The sequence below is a fragment of the Fusarium tjaetaba genome (genome assembly GCF_013396195.1).
Source record: "Fusarium tjaetaba strain NRRL 66243 chromosome Unknown NRRL66243_c0000120, whole genome shotgun sequence".
Lineage (NCBI taxonomy): Eukaryota > Fungi > Ascomycota > Sordariomycetes > Hypocreales > Nectriaceae > Fusarium > Fusarium tjaetaba.
In genome coordinates, this window is record NW_023501316.1 from 19,440 (window position 1) to 41,552 (window position 22,113).

The following is a 22,113-nucleotide window of genomic DNA, read 5'->3' on the forward strand; positions in this document are numbered from 1 at the left end:
ATCAACTTCGACCGCTCAAATCATGTCTGCCAATTATTCGACAATCCCTGCTTCAGCAGTTAAACAGCCCAAACCCTTCATCGTGCATCATACCGATGAACAGCTACGAGATTTCAAGATCGATATTGAATCTGCCAAGCTTGGTCTAGCTACCTATGAGAATCTTCAGCAGGACCGTAAGTATGGAATCACCTCGCAATGGCTTCGCGAGGCCGTAGCGGCGTGGAAAGGCTTTGATTGGTGAGCAATACCCATGCCCGTTTCTTAAGCACGTTACTAATATAATCATCTATCTTTAGGCGCAAGGTAGAGGGCCAAGTCAATCGTTTCCCTAACTTCACGGCTGAAGTTGATGACAATGGTGTCTCATATATTATACACTTTATGGCTCTTTTTTCCCGTCGAGATGACGCTGTACCTGTACTCGCTTTACATGGTTGGCCGGGAAGCTTCCTCGAATTCCTGCCTATATTCTCTCGGCTATCTGCCAAGTACAATCCTAAAGAACTCCCATATCACATCATTGTCCCTTCACTCCCGGGATATGCATATTCATCAGCTCCTCCGCTGGACAGGGACTTTCGTCTTGAGAATGCTGCCAATATCCTTGATTCTTTGATGGTCCAGCTGGGATTTGAGAATGGTTATGTCGTTCAGGGCGGCGATGTCGGGAGCAAGATCGCACGCGTCCTTGGCGGTACCTTTCCGAGGGCCAAGGCTATTCATCTGAACTTTTCGATTATGCCTGACCCTGGTAATATCGACGAGAGCGTCTATGATGACTTGGAGCGTGAAGGTCTTAAGCGTGCCGAGTGGTTTCACAAGTTTGGCAGTGCTTACGCGCTTATGCATGCTACCAAGCCTGCCACTATCGGACTAGCACTATCTGCCAGTCCTGTCTCCCTCTTGGCATGGATTGGTGAAAAGTTTCTCGACTGGACTGACGATGATCTGCCCCTTGATGCCGTCTTGGAGTCAGTTTCACTCTACTGGCTCACCCAGTGTTTCCCAACATCGCTCTGGCCTTATAGGCAGTTGTTTACGCCTGGTAATATTGGTGCGCACGAGAATCCGGTGTGGCATATTAATAAACCGCTAGGAATGTCTTGGTTCCCTAAGGAGATTGCGCCAGTCCCAGAGGCATGGACTGCAACAACTGGGGACTTGGTGTTGTTTAAGAAGCATGATAAAGGAGGCCACTTCGCCGCCATGGAGCACCCGCAGGTTTTGTTAGCTGATCTGGAGGAGTTTATTAACATAGTTAAGGCTTTGGTTTAAAAGCTATAATGGTACTCAGATATAACTGTTATGTTCTGAAGACGGTTCTTTCCGGTCATCTCATCCATTTGCCATCTTGAGATTATTGTGAATACCTCCAGATCAAGAACAGGCTTGGAGAGCTGAGCAATAGCTGCAGAATGAAAGCCAATGACGATACAAGAACGCCACAGCTGCATCAGTCAGACAAGGCGCTGGTGCCCTCACCGATAACAATTCGACAGGGATTGGTCTTGGGAAATGCTGGATAGGTAAGGTTGGGGCCGCTTTGACTATCTCATTAGTGTAAACAGCATATAGAAGTGATTGACGCAAGCTCCTGACGCTGCTGATCAAGCAGTGGATGGAAATTGCCAGGTGGCTGCATAAGGCGTATCCTAGCTTCAATAGTTCGTGTACATCACCCCCGCTTTCCTGCCTTATTACGTAGTACGGGCCTGCTGGGACATTAGCATAACAAGACAGCAAGGCAATCAATTGTAGAAAAAAGAATGCTCACTTTCTCAATCCATCTCTCTCTCTGGTTGCAGGCCTCACAGCTATTTATAATATTTATTACAGGCTGTCACCTTTCCCAGTGACCAAGATCTGGCGTCTGAGAGATCATAACCTACTTTGAGTGTTACTCTGTAAGTCAATCAATATGGGTGGCCGGCACCGCTTTGAGAAGTTTTAGAGATTGTTCAATGCAAAAGAGGGGAAAGAAGAAAAAGTAGAGTCCAGCGTGGCTTCATCATCAGTCGATGATCCACGCCCACCCAGAGATCCCGATACGATTGCAGATCCCCAACCACCTCCTATCAACAGCAAACTACCTCTTGTCGCCAACAAAACAGAAAAAGAAAGCAAACGGAATGAGCTCCAAGAGAAATTGTCGAATGACGCTTATGATAGGCTTCGACAGAGTGACAACAAGTACATCGCCCAATATGAAGAGATTCTTGTGTCCGAGCTCAAGAAAGACAACCCCGATGGCGATCCTGTCTCACTTGGGAACTCCCATGAGGAGCGCTGGCGTCAAATGCAGCGTCTTGTTGAGATTGGCCTGTCCAAGACCGAAAACGAAGCCAAGATTTACGAGAAGGTCAACGATGGACTCGAACTCTTTGGCACAGTGAGAGCCCTTGTTGAACCAGCCGTGTCCGCCGTTCCGCAAGCTGCAATCCCGTGGGTAGGAGTTTGCTTCATCCTTGAAGTGATTTCAAACCCCGCGAAGCAGCCGGGTATCCATCGTGAGGGACTCCAGCATGTCCTTTCGCGTGTCAATTAGTACTGGAACCTTGCAGAACTTCTCCTAGAAGACAATCTGAAGTCCGAGGAAGACGATGAAGAGACCGCATTGACGAAACTACGACTTGAGCTCCAGCCACTCATCCTTGACCTGTACCAGAAGTTTCTCTCATATATCATAGAGAGTGTGTGCTACTTTCAGAAGAACCGAGCCACTGCGTTCCTGAAGAGTGTGGTCAATATAGACTACTGGAGTGGCAAGCTCAAGGGCATTGAGGCCTCAGAAAATGAATTTGATAAGCAGTCTCAGCAGTACAATACGACAGAGTCCCGCGACAGGCTCAAGTCTCTGGTAATTGGTGTCAAAAGCATTGAGAAGGCTATCGATCGCCAGACAGAGCAGCAAAAGAAGCTGAATGAGGACGAAAGCAATAGACTATGTCTTCGAGCTCTCTATACAACTAATCCACTCTACGACAAGGAGCGGATTGAAGAGGAGAAGGGTGGACTTTTATCCCATTGCTATTCCTGGATTTTCCTTACCGATGGCTTCCAGACTTGGCGACAATATTCTGATTGCAAACTGCTCTGGATCAAAGGAGACCCCGGAAAAGGCAAGACAATGCTCCTATGTGGTATCATAGATCGCCTTGATGAGACGACACCGGGCTTGATTTCGTGCTTCTTCTACCAAGCCACCAGGAATCATCAGAATAGTGCTACAGCTGTTCTTCGGGGGATTATCTGGAGTCTTGCTCATCAGCATCCTGCTCTAGTCTCCCATGTGCGCAGTGAGTTTGATAGCGCAGGGGAACAGGCGTTCAACGGACCAAACAATTGGGAAATATTGTCCTCTATCTTGAGGAGGATGATATCGGACAGCAGCAATCGGGTCCCTGAGGGTACCACTATGGTAATCGACGCCCTTGACGAATGCACCAAAGACAACAAAAAGCTCCTCGATCTGATCGTGGACCTTTGTGCCAATGAGAGATCTAAAGTAAGGTGGGTTGTTTCGAGTCGTAACTGGGTTGAGTTTCAAGATGCCTTTATGAAGAAAACAATTGCCTCACAACGAGCCATTTTGTCTCTCGAGGACAACGAGGAAGCCAAGCAATCGATCAACAGGGCTGTTAATGCATACATCGAGTACAAGGTGGAAGAACTCGAGAGGATCAAGGAGACGAAACTCGAACCTGAGGTTCATAACATCTTGGCCGAAAAGTCTAGTAGTACCTTCCTCTGGGTGGCTTTGGCCTGTCAGAAATTGCTAAGCAGCGATATTGATGATTGGCAAATCCTCGATGAACTGAAGGGACTGCCATCTGGCCTGAAAGACCTTTATAGGCGCACACTGCAGGAGGTGAAGGATTCATCTCATGCATCGCAATGCAGGGACATCTTAGCAGTTGCCGCTCTTGTGCACCGTCCTCTATCATTGGCAGAACTGTCCTCTAGTACCCAGTCTCTCTCACAGCACTCGAACAGACTTGATGCCCTGAAGAAACAAGTCTTGCGTTGCAAAGGGTTCCTTGTTGTCACAGGAGACGTCGTCTCGTTTATGCATCAATCCGCCAAAGACTTCTTGTTGGAAGACCAACTTGCAAAGGAGTTCATCTGGGAAGGCAAGAAGGAGGAACAGATATCAGAAAGTATTTTGCGTGTTCGTCAGACTATCCTGATCGCGATGTTGGAGACGATGAAGAAGACGCTCAAGTACGACATTTACGATCTTCAGAAACCGGGCGCAGATGTACCGTATGTGGACCGCAAGGATGCCCTGGATCCCCTTGATTCGGTAAGGTATGCCTGTTGCTACTGGGCTGATCACATCGCGATTTTCGGTGACAAAATTGCGATTGCTACCCTTGAATTCCTTAAAGCATCAGTGCTCTACTGGCTAGAGGCTTGCTCACTGCTTGGAAAGGTGCCTATCGCACTGTTGGCGATTCAAAGGCTGAAAATACTAGCGGTAAGTCCCCGTTCTGTACGTCCCGCGTTCCTGTTCTGACGGACTTCCAGTCTGGTACAGAATATCGCGAATTGATTAGTGTCCTTCGAGACGTCGATCGGTTTGCCCTGTATTTCAAAGCTGCAATCGAACAGTTTCCTTTACAAACATATGCATCCGGACTATTCTTCAGCCTTAGAACTTCATTGGCAAGACGAGCATTCAAGCAACATACTCTCGAGACGTCATAGCTTGATCTACCCATCTCAGAGGACTGGAGTGCTTGTATTCAGACGCTCGAAGGTCATACATCTACAGTGTCCAATATGGCCTTCTCTGGTAACGGCAAATGGTTAGCGTCGACCTCTTATGATTGCACAATCAGAATCTGGGACGTGGCGACGGGTGTTTGTCTACAGACTGTAAACAGCCCTTATGTAGAGGTGCAAGCTATTGCATTTTCTAGTGACAGTTCCTGTCTTGCGTCAGCATCTGAAAACTGCACGATCGACTTTTGGGATACTAAGTCAGAGGAATTCAGCAAGACTCAGACAGTTGATACTCGAGGAACTGTTATTATTGGCCTTGTCTTCTCCCCTGATGATGAATGGCTGGCCTCTTGGTCGAGTGAGCCCAAGATTCAGATCAGAAATGCTAAAACGGGTGATTGTATTTACAATGTTACGGTTGAGCAACGACTTCCGATCGGGCCAGAAGTTCGGTTTTCCTTTTCATCTGACAGCCAGCGTATCTTGCTTGGCTCAGAACAGCCTGGCATCCGGGACATCTTTGGCTGCAAATGGACCGCTCATCCTGAGATTCACCCAGAACGGCTTTTGACATCAGCTTTCTCTTCAGACGGAACATGGGTGGGACACGCCTTTGGCGAGCATGGCCATTCGATTTGGACATTTTCTGAGGCAGACTCCCATCGAGTTGTCGATTTCCTGAAAGATGACGGGTACGCACTACCGTCCTCGGGCCAATATTCAGCAGGGAGACCGATGCCAACATCGCAGAGCCTCGGCTATTTTGAATGACGGTAAACAAGTTGCAACGTGCACTGAGTACCCCTTCCGACTCGCCATAGCGGATACCACTACTGGAGCCGTTGCATTTGCAGACCCCCAAACCGGAACAGAGGCTGGAAGAGGTCTTCCTATGGCAATGGCTTGGTCAGCCGACAGCCAGTGGCTCGCTGTTGGAGGAGTTGGAGCTAACGGCCAGATTGGAATATGGGATCCGAAGGCAATCAAAGATGGCAGCATGACGAATGAAATTCGCAAACGGATAAAGTCCATGGCATTTTCTACAGATGGTCAGATGTTTGCATCGGGCTCTGAAGACGGCATTATCGAGATTATGGATATGACACGTCCTGGCACCAGTTTGCTTACACTTAAGGGCCATGATTCTCCTGTTTATGCGATCATGTTCTCTACATCAGGAAAGATGCTTGCAACCCAGTGTGCGTTCTTGGTCAAAGTTTGGAACATTGAAGGTTCAGGGGAGTGCGTACACTCATTTCAGGCAGGTCAGATAGACCTTCGACTCACGACGACATGCCACTGGTCCATGGCATTCTCAGCAGATGACTCACAGTTCGCATTTGTTCAAGGAGAGCACATCATTGAAGTTCATGACCTTGCAGATCAGGGCATGTACGAACTTCAATCAGATCATGTTTCGTGTCTGGTATTCTCGCCTGATGGTCTCTCTCTGGCAGCTGGAGATATGCTTGGTAATGTCAAAGTCTGGGACTTACGGGCCAAAAACGCCCCGGAGTGGAATATTCGAATCCAATCTCTCATCTTCACTTGCCATTGCCTATTCGTCTGATGGGAAATTGCTTGCACATACAACGTCGACGGGGGAGATTCCATTTGGCAAATCGCAACAAAAGACCGCCTCCTGGAATTCAAGACTGAGTGGCAGATTGATCAATTGTCGTTCGGCCCAGATAATAGATCGTTCATGACTGAACATGGCCGTTTGGTACCAGACTACTGGCCATCTAATAACGAAGCTCGGAATGAAAGCCTCCAGAATAATGATGATCAACATGAACGGTCGAATGTATCATTTACCATTCAGGGCTATGGAATAGGCTTTGACGGAGCTTGGCTGACAAAGGATGGTGACAGAATTGTTTGGTTGCCACCTGAGCACAGGCCGAGCCCCCAAGCCCTCGTCATGGATTCAGTAATTGCAATTCGCAACAGGTCTGATGAGTTATCAATGTTTTGTTTTCGTGATTAAAATTCTTAGGTATTGGCATGTATATTTATTTGCATGGGGAGACGCAGTTGACTACATGCTAGAGTGCATTGTGTAATACGTCAAGTTGCTGTATTGCCAAGCCTTGTGAACGCTGTATTTTGGCTTTGGCTTTAATGTCGGTTGGGACTATGATATTGCCAGCTACTGGGGGTTTCTTGCTACCGCTAAATAGCCGAAGTGTATGGAGCGGCGCATAACCTTCGTCGCCTGCCTTTGCGTTACCCTTCTCGATGATCTTGGGGCCTTTCAAGCCGCGATGACCTAGAGTAAACCAAATCGGCGCTAGGTAATCGCCACGTGATGATACCCCGCGAAACTTGTTTCCCCAGATTCTTGCTAGACCTGGGTGGGTAATTGAAATCTAACAGTTCAAGCATCTTTCCTTACTTTGTACATGTCAAATCATTTCCTTGACTTATAATGGCAGAGCCAAACTCTACTGTATGTCTTCACCCAGGTATTCGTCTGCCGTATCTCTCTGCTAATGCCCTTTTGAAGCGCTCCCTTCAATGCCCAGAATGCACGTTGAAGTTTTCACGTCCAAGCCATCTCCATCGACATCAGCTCACGCACTCTGCATCCAATCACAGACAGCATATACCTTGCCCGTATTGCTCAAAGACATTCAGTAGACGCGACGTTCTGCTGCGTCATTTGCGCCATGGGCATCAGGTCCAAGAGCAAACCAGGCGATCAAGTCAGAAGTCGTGTTTTCGATGTGTTGAACGCAAGGCGAAATGTAATCGCGAAAGGCCCTGCAATGGCTGCATGCGATCGGGTAGGGAGTGTGAATATCCTGAGACAAATGATTTGGATGGCTGGGAGCCGAATGAGAACGCTTCTCCTACAGGACAGTCATTTCCTACTTCCGACGCGCAGCAAATACAAGAACAGCAGGATGAATCGATGACCTCTCAAGCGGATGATGAGACTTCGCCCCTTCAACATGAGATGAGGTCTGAAAGCCACTCATTAGGGGAATCAACAGGGACCATTCCCTTGCCAACGATATCTACGGTCCATCAAGTACCTGGTGCTCAAATCACGGATGAAGCTTGCCAGGTTGGTCCGTTTTACCTTCTGGATGATGAGCCAACTGTCTCGCCAACTATAGACATTCCACAGTCCTTCAATGTCTTTCCAGTGGATCCAGCCCATACAGTCTTTGAAGATACCTTTGCTCTTTCTCCATCTTCCATCCTTCCGGGACAGACTAGCTTTCGGACTGGTGGGTTTGACTGGTTGAACTTTGACATTGGCAACAGTCCTCAGGGCTTCCAGCTTGATACCTTTTATAACAGCTATATACCAGAGTTCTGGTCTTCCAGTACAGCCCAGCAAGTCCCCGAGTCGGGAGGGCCTAATAGCGGCGATATTGGCAATGGAGTGCAACACAAGATGGGCAATGGGGACTCGAGCCGGGGTTCACAAGAGGAGGGGCAACCAGACATCGAGCAAAACACGCTTGCGTGGCCTTTTGATCAGGCGCATAAGCAATCTCCTCATCGTTATCAGCTCCCTCCACTTCGCGATATCCTCAACGGTTATTGCCCAACAGACAGACCGCGACCTGTTCAGACAACACTTGTAAAAGGCTTTATTCAAATCCTCTCGGAGAATCCCCTTCCCCAGCTTGAAACCCTACGAGACGCTCACTCTATCCAAGCTTTTTGCAGCCTCCAGCGACTTGTTGACTCCTACTTTTCTCGATTCCACGATATTCAGGCGATCATTCATAAACCTACTTGGACCATGTCGGCTTGCCCGCCTATTCTTCTCACAGCCATGGCCTCTGTTGGCGCATTGCTCTCTGATAGCCAGTCGGATTACGAACTCTCAGTAGCACTGAGTGAGATCTGCTCTACAATGATTAACTGGATGGTTAGTTTTGACTCTTCGCCCACTGTACACAATACTAATTACCCAAGGGCGCCTCTGATGCTACCAACTACAGTGATGTCTCATATCTTAACGCCCTCTGTCTTTACCAGATCTATTCACTCGGTTCAGGGAAGAGACAGCTGTATCAAAACGCAGACAGGTCTCGTGGGTTGTTGATCGGTGGCCTACGGGGGATCGGTCTGTTAAATCCCCGCTCTTCGATCACACTGAGTCAGGATCACGAGACCATTCGAGGTTCCGAGGACGATCGTGTTCTCACAAATGATTGGAAGAACTGGATCAAAATGGAGTCAGGACGTAGGGCAGCCTGGGCAGCATTCGAGTACGACTGCAGTCTTTGCACTCTCACAAGTCGTCGAGGTATTGTTGACTTGAGCGAACTGCCATCGGAATTACCATGTCCTGAGTCCATGTGGAACGCCACTTCAGCACGAGCTTGGTTTGCTCTGATGTCTCGTCTTGGCCAAGACGACTCAAGACCAAACCTATCAAAAGTGCTGAAGCAAGCACTGGCTGGGAGAGAACTGCCGTCATCTTTGGGATCCTGGGCCAAGAGGCTTTGTGCGCAGGTAATCGGGCGGTTACTCTGGGATCTCTGGCAAATTGAGGTTGTCGCAATGCCCGAGTTTCTCGGCCTTGGGTCAATTGTGGCTGCGCACCAGGACACCAAGAGGTCGCTGCTCAAGGGCTTGAATAACTTGGTTGAATCTCTATCTTCGCCTTCATCTACGAGCGATCTTACTAGCTATAAGTAAGTAAGAAGTTCTCTTTAGGCATCAATTACTAACAGAAATACAGTATAGCCAGTCTCCTTTGCCACTATTCGCACTTGTGCGCGGCAAATGGCGTCCTCGATCTTATCCTATCCATCGTGCGGGGCCTCATCTCAACCGAACCGCGGATACATGACGGGATCAAAGTAGCCCGTAACCGTCTCAAGTTGACATTTGCAAGAGACCCAAAGACAGCAAGGAGACTATGCTGGCACGCAGCTCAAATCGTCGCAATCGCTAATGAATATTTGGTGTCTGCACCTTGCGAGATTATGCGAGTCTTTATGGGTTACATCTTCATCATTGCCTACTCTGCTTATGGGGATCATACTAGATCATCGCCAATGGAGGTCACTCAAAGTGTCAGGCTGGATCTGCATGATCAGAATCTTTCTCACAGAAGAGTCGTTGTTAAATGGATTGAGGTTGGAGGACCAGCTAGCTCTGGATCTGTTCCAGATATTGGTGCTGAAGGTTGCGTCCCTGCCATCAGCACCGATGCACAAGAGATATTGAAGAAGCTACAATGCTGGGGATTAGCTCACAAGTTTACCAAGGTCTTTCAGGTACTTGAAACGAAGGGGCTGTAATATAATCCATGGAGGTATCCTACTACTGCATTAATCAGGTTGAGGCGTTAAAATATAGCTATACAATTTGGAGGAGTACTGACGCCACCTGGCATGTTCAGAGGTGCCGACGTTATGAAGAATTCCCATCTCTGCTCTTCCTGACACATGCGACTGAGACCTTCAAGATCAAACAGCTCGCCAACTGGCATACCCCATCCTGCAATCAGATATTCATGCATAAATAAACCCTTGACTGAATCATTCTCTCCTCGCTTATAAGACGGCTGCGGAGGGTATACTTCAAAGGAAATGGCATCACTTGCCACGGCTGAAAAGCCTTGATTCCATATCCATTTTAGCATTTCTTCAGTGCCTTCGACCCCAGCATGTTGCGGGTTTGAGCTTTGCGCATAAGCCAACTTGTCAGCTGCTGTCATCTGCTGATCCCACTCCTTAACAACTCCGATTCTGATGAATAAGATATCTCCACGGAGGAACTTGACACCTTGTTCCTTTGCGACGTCGAGGAGTACATGGAGCGGGATAGAATGGTCAGAGAATGTCGTGTAAGGTATCGAATGACGTCGAGCGTATTCAGCATAGTCCAACAGAACACCACGACCGCAAATCCCCTCTTTGGCCCAATGCTGAATGCCTATGCGAGTGTTGTTTCTGTCTTGTATCTCACCCGACGTCATGCCTCCATAGAAGAGGCGACGGTTTGGGTCTGAGGGAGTTGGAGCTGGGGCGGAGAAATGGCGGAGCCCATCCCATTGTGACGACTGTTGAGGGTTGAAGATATATACATCATCATATGCGGCGCCGTTTAAAAGCGAGACAATGTGATGCTGGGCTGGAGCTCGATTGAAGTTGGCAATATCAAGCTTGGTCAGCTCCCAGTTCAAAGAGGTACGGCGACCTGTCTTGATGTATGATGCTGCTTTGGCTACCACTTCTGGTGTGAGCAGTACGAGACGGCCGAGACCTTCCTCCCTAGACCCTGGCTTGCCGGTCCAAACTCTTTTTGGGTCCGGCAGACTATTATAGTCTTGATAGTGCAATGAGGCTTTGCTAGTCGTAATCATGGAGCCCATGTTGGGAGATTTGGGGGAGCATATGTATGACGAAGCAGAGGAATAGATTTCAGGCTCAGCGGAATTGGACATTGATTACTTTTGCAGGGCATGCATTCTCTTCAAGAGACTCGGATGGGATCTCACTAAGCCAGAAGAGCGTAGCCTGGGAAGCATGATGCGGAGAAGGACTCAACCCCGTGGGGTCAGGTGCCATTTGCCGATTTTAGTCTGGGCACCTGAACCGGAGCGTGCCACTGCGGGGTTGGCAAGGTGCTACGCCCTCACATCAACCAGGAAACAGTAGTTGAATGCCGAGATTACTCATTTCATCCCAGGAAACTGGTCATTGGGTCATGTAAGCTAAAGGGAAGCTGTCAATCTTGGCCACCTCTTTTTCATTTAGTTACTCACTGTTGTAAATGCCTTGTCCAAGAATAAAAAGCGCATGTTGACATATCAGCCATCATGCCAGTGACACGTGGACAAATAGAGATTAGAGGGAGGGATTTAGCCTGTCAGCCCCGTTACCACGAATGGATAACTTAATGCTTTGCAATGAAGGGGTATCATGCAATTGCCTACTTACTACTTTATCTGTCATAGGCTTTCACGTAATATTAGCATGACTTTCTGCTTCCGACTGGCTTGTTTGTTATCCGCATGCATATTGAGGGTTGCCTGCATATGCAGTCCCTGAAAATGAGGCGAGTTGCAGGTAAACTAAAGCGGGGATCTGTCATGGTCATATCATAATACCTAGGTCAGAAGATAGAAAGACACTCTTTTTCCAGGTTTAATTCGTTTTTCTTCTTATACGGATTTCGGATTGAATCTCTCTGGACTTATCGTTAGTCTAAACACAAATATTGAAAATGGCTGAGGAGAACCCCTTGCCTCATACCTCGATCCTGCAGACCAGTTCGGCTTATCTACCTGAGTTTACACCGTACCAACCTAACCCTGCTTTGGACCACACCCCCGAGTTCCAGCGACGCACTTGCAAAGACTGCCAAAGACTGATATTGGAGCTCCTCGAACATCCAGCAGGTGACTCTCCAAGTGGATACGACAACTCTGAAAGTCATCGTGATGGGCTTCTGTCCACGTTAGTACACATTTCAGCCAGTTGCCGCATATGCGCCGTTATTTTCAGCCAGATTATATGCGATCGCGCTGACATTCAGCATGAATTCACTCATTATCACCTTTCTTTGTCACTCAAGAAGAATAGTTTCTGTGTCAGGCTCACAAAGGATTCCGAATTGGCCCAATCGGATAAAACCACAACGAAAAACATCTACGGCGAGTTTGCCCTTTATCGCAGCGAATTACCGAAGGAGTTTTCTTGGTTAGATTATGGAATTGTCTATACACCCACTTGGCACGAAATTTCGGTTAGTTGTCAACCGTATCTTGCGTCGCGAGATTATCCTTGGCATGAAAAGGCAATCGACGAAATCAAGGCCTGGGTGGATGCCTGTGAAACGGAACATGATCTCTGTCCCCAGCGACACTCTTCGGCGCTCCCTAAACGTGTCCTTCAAATTGCAAACGATAACGTTTCTCTCTACGTCTCTGAACGAAAGGAGGTGCAAACTGACGATCAACGCTACGTCGCTCTGAGTTACCGATGGGGGAATGATCTTCCCTTAAGACTAACAAAGGACACGATGAGCGACTTCATTGAAGGGCAGCCCATCTCAAAGCTGCCACAGACTCTCCAGGATGCAGTGCGCATCTCTCGCAATCTGGGCTTCAAATTTATTTGGATTGACGCCCTCTGCATCGTTCAGGATGATGAAAATGACTGGGTGGAACAGTCGGCCCTAATGGCTGACATATACCGGCATAGTAGCCTCAACTTGTGCGCCGCGGATTCAGCAGGTTGTGGCTCAGGAATTGTGGAAATGGCAGCGCCGCACTTGATGGAAGTTGCTGCTGCAACGACTCAATCTACGGATACTGGTTTGAGGGAAACAGTCGTTCTCGTAGGAGGACCCATCTCCAGGTACGTTATCGACTGGAGTGGATGTGGGCTTCTGTCCAGGGGATGGGTCTTCCAGGAGGGCCTCTGCTCCCCTCGTGGCCTCTATGTTAGCCGTCGACACGGCTTGTTGTGGGATTGCGGAACGATGATCGATATGATTGACAGCGATAAGCCGATACTGACCGGGGATGCTGATCATGCATTTAACCCACGAAACGAAAGGCGGTCCTTTTTATCTCTTACGAAACTTCCGAAGCATGACTCCATGGCAGTCCGAAACTTCTCTTTCACCTGGTATGACTGGACGAGTCTCTATACATCGAGATACCTCACGCGAAAAACAGATCGGCTACCTGCCGTAGCGGGCATGGCCTCTTATGTCGCCTCGCTGTCGGGAATGAAGTATAAGGCCGGATTGTGGGAGGAGGACATTCTAAGGGGATTGATGTGGCGTAGAAGCAGTTCGGGTCACGCCAATCGAGTACCAGGAGGCGCACCTACTTGGAGCTGGGCCTCCATCAACGGGCCAGTCTGCTACGACGCGTTCTTTACCATGCTTGTCAACAAACGTGGGAAGATTGACCATCATGCTGAGTTGGACTTCGAGATTACGGATACGATCATCGAAGAAGAGCAGGCAGGTACATTTGGGAATGTACGGCGCGGAGAGATCAAGGCCTCTGGCGTCTTGAAGCACGCGGCTACTATGCTGCTGAGGGAACAATGGGAGCCAAAATGGGGATTTGATATACAACCTACAGAACCAGAAGCTGACGTCCTCGAACACTGCCAAGTACTGCGACTCGCGAGAGTCTATCGGGATAAGCAGTACACCTGCCCGGTTGTCTATTTTCTGATCATCCGGAAAACAGGTCGACGCGAAAATGAATACCAGCGCGTCGGCCAAGGGCGTATCGAGCTAAAATACGACCAACACCCGAATCGTTTACGCTTCTCGTTTAGGGAATGGGAAAGCCCAAGGCTCAAGCCAGGCCCCCCAGAGGAGAATATGTGGGGGGAGCCTGAGAAAGTTGCAATGACTCTTGTTTAAGAGGGAAGAGGACTGGTAGAGTTATGTCAATTATTGGCCAAGTAAAGGCCTGGGTTCCATGCATCCTAGGTCTACATCATAGCCTTGCTCTTATCTGCTGATTCTTCCATATGAGTAATGTCCAGCTTTCCAATATACTCGTCAAGCTCCTTGCGCTGCTCGGTCGGAACATCGTGGACGTGAACGGCAACGTCATCGCCGAAACGGGCAGAAATCTCCTCAAGTGATAGTTTGGCAGTCTCGGGGAAGTACAGGTACACGATGGGTATGAAGAAGATGCACCAAATAATGATGACCAGGTAATACTTCCAGCCGATGTTCACGAACCCAATGGGCGCTGTTTGAAGCAGAATGATAGTGCTTGTGAACTGGCCGAACAGAGAAAATCCCATGCCAATAGGGCGAATCTCGGTTGGGAAGATCTCTGCAACGTAGATGTACATCGTTGTATCGCAAAAGGTTCTTGGAAAATTGTCAGCTGACGAAAACTCCCAGTTCGGTTGGAGAGACTTACCCTTGGAATGCCAGGTATAGAAAGACAAAGAAGACACCAGCTGCATTACCAGCCTTATTTGCAGTTCCGGAAAACTCAGAGATACAGGCAGCAAGCCCACTCGTGGTGATCAAGCAGCCAAACAAGCCGGTCATAAACATCCATCGGCGTGAATTAATTTTATCGTGAAGCCAGGCGCCGAGCGGGTTGTAGATGACGCCAGCGGTCGTAAGCCATAAAGCCGAAAGTAGCAGAGGCATAGATCCAGTTTGACCGAGATTGGTGTAAAGAATGACTGAGTAGTTGTTCTGACAGTGTTAGAATCTGAAGGAAGTGTCGATTAGCAAGCATCAACTCACGATGATCAATGGTCCAGCGAACTCGGCTCCCCATTGAGTCAGGAAGCCTATTGCCAACCGTTTTCGATAGCTCTTCTTCTTGAGGACTGCCATGAAAGGTCCGCAGCCTAGTGCCTTGAGTTTGGCCGAGTCGAGAGCCAGTTGTTCCTTGATCTGGTAGATCTCTTCGCGAGCGACTAGGTCGTTTGGATCGTCAGGTGACTTTCGCAAGTTACGAACAACCGTCCATGCTTCTTCGATCCGACCCTTCTGTAACAGCCATCGCGTAGACTCCGGGATCCAGAAAGACGTTGCCAGAAGGACAGTGGGAGCTAGACATTGCATGCACAGTGGAAATCTCCAAGCAAAGCCGGGCATGCTTGCTGTTGCAAAGTAGCAGGCATACCCGAGCCAGCCTGAGAGCATGTAGCCAAATACTAGAAATATGGCGTGGTGTCCAACTAGCCATCCGCGTTTGTCGTGTGGTGCGAGCTCTCCCATGTACATGGGGCAGACCGTGACGAGGATTCCGATACCGATGCCAGCCAGGATTCGGCCAGCTTGGAACATGCTGTAGTACCAAGTCAGTTTGTTGAAGCTTACCGACACAGCCGTAGGATCTATGTCAAAATATAGACAAGACGCACCTTAGATTTGCTGCACCGCCCTGTAATGCTCCTCCCAGCAACGCAAACGCTCCGCCAATCTGGATAGACCTCTTCCGACCCAGTGCAGTAGCAGCCCACATTATAAAGAGCGTGCCAATGGCGCCGCCCGCGCTGTAGATCCCATTCGCGGTCGAGATAGCTTCAGTCGTCTTAGTACTGTAGCCAGGCTCGCCTGCCTGAGGCAAGTCGAAGAAGTTGTACCATCCTGGCTGTCCGATTGTGCTGCCAATGACAGAAGAGCAGTAGCCGTATGTCTGGACAAAATGAGCATGATGCAGCTAAATGTGTAAAGCGCGTCAGGATAACTTACCAGGGACCCAAAGGCGACCGCGACAGTGACCAGCCTGTTGTAAGCAGTTGTATGCTTACCCATTGCTAGTGGGTTGATACCAGAATGCTCAAGGTATTGATGATGTTGCTGTTTAGGTATGGGTTCGTCGTGCTGTGACAGTCAAGCGAGGCAATTCTCAACTTATCCCTTGACGATGGCTTCTTATAAACGAATGACTCTCTAGCAATTATCGGTCTGGGCTATTGTGTGAAGAATGTCATTCGTTTACCCCGTTACCCCGGATTTCAGGAGCTCGGTAGTCCACTTTCTCCACAAGCAAAGCGAAGCAGCAGCGGGGCAACTCCGACGTGGCTGGCAAGTCTTCGGAGCGTGCCACTTTCTGGGGAACTTGGCTTGACCTTCGGCAATGCTTGCGCCAAAGCATACCAAAGTGGCGCTGTGATTAAGGAAATGGCATGTTATATTACTTTGCTGGGATCTTTTCTTGGTGAACCGCTTTGTGAAGGCCTCTTGTGACCAGCAACGTATTCGCTGCTGGGGGGGACTCTATGCGCCAGGTCTTGGCTACGACTTCTATCTCGCTGACAAATATAATTATTTACTTACAGTTGAGGCTTGTAGCTGAGAGCTTAGATTAGTCAAGACAACTTAGAAGTGACCATGCACATTGATGTTGAGTGATTCTCTTTTTATCTCAATCGCGATTCTGTAAACCGTTGAGCAATGATTTTAAACGATCAACACAGGATGTCTCGAGCTCAGCAGTTTTCTCGTTTTATGACAGAGTCCTACAGTATGAAAAAGAGGAACGGCCTTGAAGATTATTGGATATAACCCATACACTTACTTATTAGATAAATAAAAAGACATAGTTCTAGTAGGTATCTTTAATACTTTTAATATGCTGTTTTATCTGCCCCAGGGTAGCGAGATAAGACAAGAGCTCTGATAAGATAAATTGTCAATCGATAAGTGATAAACGATAAGCGATAAGCCTGTTCACCGCCAATGGAACAATCCGGCGCAACGCGGTGGGGTTCCGATCATGTGTTTTGTCGTGATCCAGCTTGACTAAGCGATATTGACCCTGTTTTGGGTTTAGTGCGGCTACAGATAAGCTCTCTGCGGAACTGCCAGGCACGGAGCTACGGGCCCGGAGCCGTATCCCGTATCATTTGTGCTAAGCTGCGTGTATGCCGAGAATGCTCCGTCATGGCTTGGTATCTATATAAACAGAGGAGAAAAGTTGTCATTGAACGATTCCTCTCTGTCTTTGTTCTTGCAATTATACCAAATTCATCAGAAGTAAACAACCCTGAATTGACAAGTAAAAGAATGTTCCACTAACCTATCTATAGTGTCAAACAAGATCGTTCCTCTTACCATCATCAAGGGTGCCGGCCACGAGCACATCCCCATCCCCGATGGCGAGTGCGCTATTATTGCCGACTTCCACTCTATCAAGAGTCAGCGCAACGACTCTGATCACTATCTGACCACCGGCTTCTACAAGGTCGTTCCTGGACCTACACGATATGGATCCTACGATTACGAGGAGACCAAATATGTCCTCAGCGGTCAAATTGACGTGACTGTAAAGATCCCCCTCCTCGCGGCTTGGAAAGTACATGATACTAACTACGGATAGGATGAGGCTACTGGTATCACTCACCATCTTGTTGCCGGAGACTGGGCCTTCTTCCACGTTGGCTCCAAAGCTCAGGTTAGTCCCCCTCCCCCCATAGCTTTGCGAACCATAGCTAATCTGTATTTAGTTCTCCACCAGGTCGCATGGCGTTGCTTTCTACGCTGTCACTCGACCTGCCAACGACACTCCTCACATCAACCTCAAGGGCCGTGAGGAGAGCACTTCCAAGTTGTAAAAGTTTAGCGATTCCATAATCCATCAACAGAAATTAATGAATGACTATTTCCGTGACAGAAAAAATATAAAAATCAGAGCCCGGTCCATGACGAGCTTGTGTTTCCAGTTCTCAATTCTCAGATCCTATATTATTCGGTCATAATCTGAGATTATTTGGCCGGCTTGCGGCCATACACCGAGATGCTGACACGAGTTAGCTCACATAGCATGATGGCGATAAGGCTCAAACTCACATTGGCCAGTATGCATGAATCCGAGGGTCATTGACTTCTTTTCTGGCTTGAGCGATGAAAACAGTGACCTCTTCTCTCGACCATCCCAAAGCCCGCGTCAGTGGAGCTATCGCCACAGCCTCAAGGAAGAAATTCGCATTTTCATTGTTCCATACGCCTAATTCTTTATGCTTCTTGTCTTTAGGCCATCGGTTGCTTGGCCACTTAAACTTTGCTTCCGTTACATCCTCAAAGCCAACCTTGGTGAGAATGTCCTTTATGTTGCTCGGGTCGAAGTATGGTCTTCCTAGTTTGACAGATGCATCGTATAGAAGCTGGGCCCACTGCCATAGATTGTGCTGAGGCGTCAGGGTACCGTCGTCGGATTTAGTAAAGACATCGATCTCCTGTAGCTCTGTATAGCCACCTGGCTCTAGGTTCCTAAAGCGAGTCAGCTTTGTAGGATGAATGGATGAAAATGTGGAGAGCCGCACTCGAAGATCTTGGTAGCGTAGCTTTCCCAGTCTGCGACACTAGAGTTCATCATTCGACTATGGATATAGTCAAACTTTGAAGAGTACTGCCACTCCTCTTCAATATCGTCAATGATGAATCGGACATTTGGAGGGACACTGACACTGTTAGCTGAGCGAGAAAAGAGGTAGAAGTATCCATACAAGCTGGGCTGAATGGGAGACAGGTCGACTCCAATGACCTGGGAGCGTTAATTGGTGCCAGCAAGGAATAGTTGAGGAACGAACCTCTGCGCTTGGATGGTCATCTGCATAGTCCATGACCCAGATTCCAGTGCCAGTGCCTACATCCAGAACATGCTGGACTTTGGCTTCGGGCTTGCAAGGAGGGGCAAAGCCAAGTCTGTCGTCAAAGGTTCGAAGGAACAGAGCATGTTGCAAATCTACATCATTTAGCAAGGATATTATCAGGTTTAGTGGCTTACATACCGAGTCTTTCGTTTTCCTCCTCGTCATTGGGGACATTGTATTCTATATGGTCAGCAACCGTCAGTTCCACCAATCGCTGAACTCACTGCCATCTTTGTATCCGTGATAGGTTCTCCCATTTTCCTGGCGGTACTGAAGAATGGAACTGCTTATACTTTGCGTTGATGGCTCCACTTCCTGAGGGTAGAGAAGACAGTATGTCAGTTTATTCCCCGTTTGAGAGCATTCAGTTTGAGGGATTGCACGTACTTCGTCTTGTCCAGAGTCATGATCTTCAAGGACCTTGAAATTTTGTTCTATCAGAGAATGCAATCAATCATGATATCAGCTTCTTACATTCTCACTGTCGTCAGCAACGAGCGGCTGATTATCCGCAGCTGACATGTTGAACTTGTGAAGTCGATTTAAGGACACGCCAAACGTGAAATCAAAATATGAGAGGGGAAGAGAGAAGAGGAGAAAATCCGGGATCCGAAATGGACATGAGCTTTGTGTTCAAGAAAAGCCAGGGTTGCTGATCTGATTCGTAACCATATTGACACGTCAAATTCGGCAGCCAACTGAGTGGAGTATCAGAGCGTCAAGAGTCTCCGTGATTCGCTCTTGATCTGAACTCATTGACATGTTGGGGCAGGGTTACATTTTACAAGACTGTACCAATAAAAGAGCAAGATGTTGCATGATATGACAATTGTTTTCCAGGCAATTGCAGTAAGAGTATTGCCGCTCCTCATTGATTAAGATACTCTATTTACAGCTAGCAATAACAGGTAATAGTAAATAACTATCCCACTGTTTGCCTGTATGAATCTGATGCCTCCCAATATTATCATCTACAGGTTTCTTATTCCGAAGAACCTCAAGCTCTGGTAGTCGCAACTCATGTCCAGCAACCCTCAGAACAATTCCCTCGCCACTTTCAAAGACCATACCAATAGGCCATAGAGGAATCTCAAGATCTATAATAGTTCCCGGGGGGATCTTTTCTAATCGATTGTGCTTATACCTCGGGAGCCCGTTTACAATTTCCTTCGAGACTCGATGGCTGGCCTTTAACATCCCATCGCAACCGAGAAACTTAGCGACATTCGTATTGGCGACCTCCTCGGCCGGTACAGGGCATGGGTAATTGAGGCTGGTAAGTAGTTTTCCATTGGCGTCAATCTTCCGAATCTGTATGTTCACGTCCATGTCGTCATGCTCGTCACACGACATCCATAACTTGACTACAGGATATCCAGAAACCTCTGTATACTCGTGGAAACGAACGCTGAAGTCTGTGCAGTCAGTCATATGATGTGCTTCATAGCTGGTGCTTGATTCAGATGCCGGTTTCTCGAGTGACAACGACAAAGTTGTAGCGTCGAGGAAGAATTTGCGATACTCGGTTCCCGGGACCGGAAAGGCGGCCTCAGCGCGCTCCACGATAGTCTTTGCCGGACTGCCGTCAAAGCCAAGAAGGGAGAGTCGGAGCCTTGGGGTTTGCTCCCAATCATTCGAGATTCCTTTGCAATACCTGTCGAAAAACTTCTGGAGCTCGTCGTTATTCTTCTTGCGATATATGTCGTACCCTAACGTCATTAGTCGGATGAGTCGTAAGTTCTTGAGGATAGCTTACATTCTTGCGTATGATGAACCCGGAGCCACTTCTGAGTGGACTTTGCCTTGGCGAAAGTCTCAAACGACCCGCGAGAGTGAAGACAGGTGGAATAAGATGTCGTGAGATACATTGGGAGGTCAATATTTTCGACTGGGATGACCTTGGTCGCCCAGTACTCGTCAAAGAGCGGTCGTTTCTCAACCATGGCACCGCCGTCTTCCGCTCCCCTATTACCAGTCATTGTCTGATACAACATTCTCATGAATCCGCTTCGGGGAATGCCACCCCGGGCCATGAAATCGTTGTATCCGTCAGTCGCAGCCTCCCACGGCGCAATTGCCTTTAAAGCCGGATGAGGGTTTCGAGCAGCAACGTTGACCTGTGCGGTAGCAAGCCAAGAGTTTCCAGCCATACCAACACACCCATTACACCATGGTTGCTTAGAAACCCAGTCAATAAGGTCGTGCAAGTCAAAGGCTTCCTGATCTCCCCACTGGGCGATATCTCCTTCAGAGAACCCAGCGCCTCGAGCGTCAGGGTTAATGACGGCATAGCCTCTAGCACACCAGTCGGCTGGATCAGGAGCCTCGAACTTTTCGTATCCGGAAGTTTGATCCAGCTTGAGACCACAGCGGAACGGTCCCATATGATCGTATGAGTGACCCTCTGTATCAATCAGCTGTTTGTAATCCGCATGAATGTGTAAAATGAAAGGCATACTGCTATCCTTTCCATAGGGACTCCATGCTATAATCGCAGGGACCTGGCCACCCGGATCGCTTGAGCTCGCGGGCCGAAACACATCAGAGTAGATTTTGATGCCGTCACGCATCAGTACTTCCACGTCCCTGGCGAAGACAGACTCGACGGTGAAGGGTCGCCGCCCTTCCGCTTTGACGTGGCCAACAGGTAAGTGAATCGTAGCGGGATCAAACCCAGTTGGTTTCCGAAGGGGGCAGAAGGCCAAGTCAGGGAATCGTCCTTTGAGTGCTTCCATGATTTTAAGCTTGAGGGTGAAGTAAGACGAACGGTCTCTGATTGCGATTATATCTCCAATAGTAGTTAGATGCTTGAGTCTACTGTGAAGCATTTTCTTGTGGAGGTTGGGTGCTCTGCTAATATATTTATATATAAACTCGTGGCGATATTTCCATCGCAATATCGCTTAGAGTCACCGGTCGCTCGCGACTTAGGTCGGCACGAACAGATGTCCGAGTGCGATGAACTCATGTTTAGCCGGCGTCTCTCCACAGTCCCGCTCAGCGAGGCCAGAGTGCTGTGGTGATTGAGGAATCGGACGTTGACTCTTGGTCTCGCTTTCTGACTTTCGCCGATAATGGCCGACATATAGCGAACAGTCGGTACAGTTTTACCCGTTCTGGGCGGCCCTAAAATTACACGGGCCGGTAGGATGGTATTGTAGGTAGGGCCTACCTATATCCGAATATCCGAATATCCAATTGCCTTAGTAAGGTCGAGCTTTTAAGTCTAGATGTAAATCAACATTTAGCTATGGGTTTCAGTTAGGTTGACACTAAACTATAGAGACTGCTATAATAGGTA

General features: G+C 48.3%; 7 protein-coding genes across 7 annotated transcripts; 4 read left to right on the forward strand and 3 right to left on the reverse strand.

Moving 5' to 3' along the window:
• Nucleotides 1-22: 22 nt before the first annotated feature.
• Nucleotides 23-6,298, forward strand: FTJAE_6154 (epoxide hydrolase; the record flags this gene model as incomplete). Its single annotated transcript, XM_037352736.1, has 7 exons — nucleotides 23-240; nucleotides 300-1,260; nucleotides 1,955-2,510; nucleotides 2,565-4,480; nucleotides 4,711-5,420; nucleotides 5,479-5,927; nucleotides 5,994-6,298. 7 exons carry the CDS (start codon nucleotides 23-25, stop codon nucleotides 6,296-6,298), a joined length of 5,115 nt encoding a protein of 1,704 aa, XP_037206749.1.
• Nucleotides 6,299-7,507: 1,209 nt separating this feature from the next.
• On the forward strand, nucleotides 7,508-10,004 carry FTJAE_6155 (uncharacterized protein; the record flags this gene model as incomplete). Its single annotated transcript, XM_037352737.1, has 3 exons — nucleotides 7,508-8,620; nucleotides 8,668-9,392; nucleotides 9,440-10,004. 3 exons carry the CDS (start codon nucleotides 7,508-7,510, stop codon nucleotides 10,002-10,004), a joined length of 2,403 nt encoding a protein of 800 aa, XP_037206750.1.
• Nucleotides 10,005-10,051: 47 nt separating this feature from the next.
• On the reverse strand, nucleotides 10,052-11,080 carry FTJAE_6156 (cornichon; the record flags this gene model as incomplete). Its single annotated transcript, XM_037352738.1, has 1 exon — nucleotides 10,052-11,080. The coding sequence occupies one exon, from the start codon at nucleotides 11,078-11,080 to the stop codon at nucleotides 10,052-10,054; it is 1,029 nt and encodes a 342-aa protein (XP_037206751.1).
• An 854-nt stretch (nucleotides 11,081-11,934) lies between these two features.
• On the forward strand, nucleotides 11,935-14,100 carry FTJAE_6157 (heterokaryon incompatibility protein; the record flags this gene model as incomplete). The annotated part of the gene is made up of 1 exon (XM_037352739.1): nucleotides 11,935-14,100. The coding sequence occupies one exon, from the start codon at nucleotides 11,935-11,937 to the stop codon at nucleotides 14,098-14,100; it is 2,166 nt and encodes a 721-aa protein (XP_037206752.1).
• Nucleotides 14,101-14,171: 71 nt separating this feature from the next.
• FTJAE_6158 (sugar transporter) lies at nucleotides 14,172-15,972 on the reverse strand (the record flags this gene model as incomplete). Its single annotated transcript, XM_037352740.1, has 5 exons — nucleotides 14,172-14,562; nucleotides 14,615-14,901; nucleotides 14,953-15,502; nucleotides 15,579-15,853; nucleotides 15,910-15,972. 5 exons carry the CDS (start codon nucleotides 15,970-15,972, stop codon nucleotides 14,172-14,174), a joined length of 1,566 nt encoding a protein of 521 aa, XP_037206753.1.
• A 666-nt stretch (nucleotides 15,973-16,638) lies between these two features.
• On the forward strand, nucleotides 16,639-17,774 carry FTJAE_6159 (uncharacterized protein; the record flags this gene model as incomplete). Its single annotated transcript, XM_037352741.1, has 4 exons — nucleotides 16,639-16,684; nucleotides 17,250-17,485; nucleotides 17,540-17,614; nucleotides 17,667-17,774. 4 exons carry the CDS (start codon nucleotides 16,639-16,641, stop codon nucleotides 17,772-17,774), a joined length of 465 nt encoding a protein of 154 aa, XP_037206754.1.
• Nucleotides 17,775-17,925: 151 nt separating this feature from the next.
• FTJAE_6160 (x-pro dipeptidyl-peptidase c-terminal non-catalytic domain protein) lies at nucleotides 17,926-21,547 on the reverse strand (the record flags this gene model as incomplete). Its single annotated transcript, XM_037352743.1, has 10 exons — nucleotides 17,926-17,959; nucleotides 18,010-18,429; nucleotides 18,483-18,703; nucleotides 18,750-18,904; nucleotides 18,951-18,992; nucleotides 19,037-19,127; nucleotides 19,200-19,232; nucleotides 19,287-19,340; nucleotides 19,809-20,521; nucleotides 20,569-21,547. 10 exons carry the CDS (start codon nucleotides 21,545-21,547, stop codon nucleotides 17,926-17,928), a joined length of 2,742 nt encoding a protein of 913 aa, XP_037206755.1.
• Nucleotides 21,548-22,113: the final 566 nt, after the last annotated feature.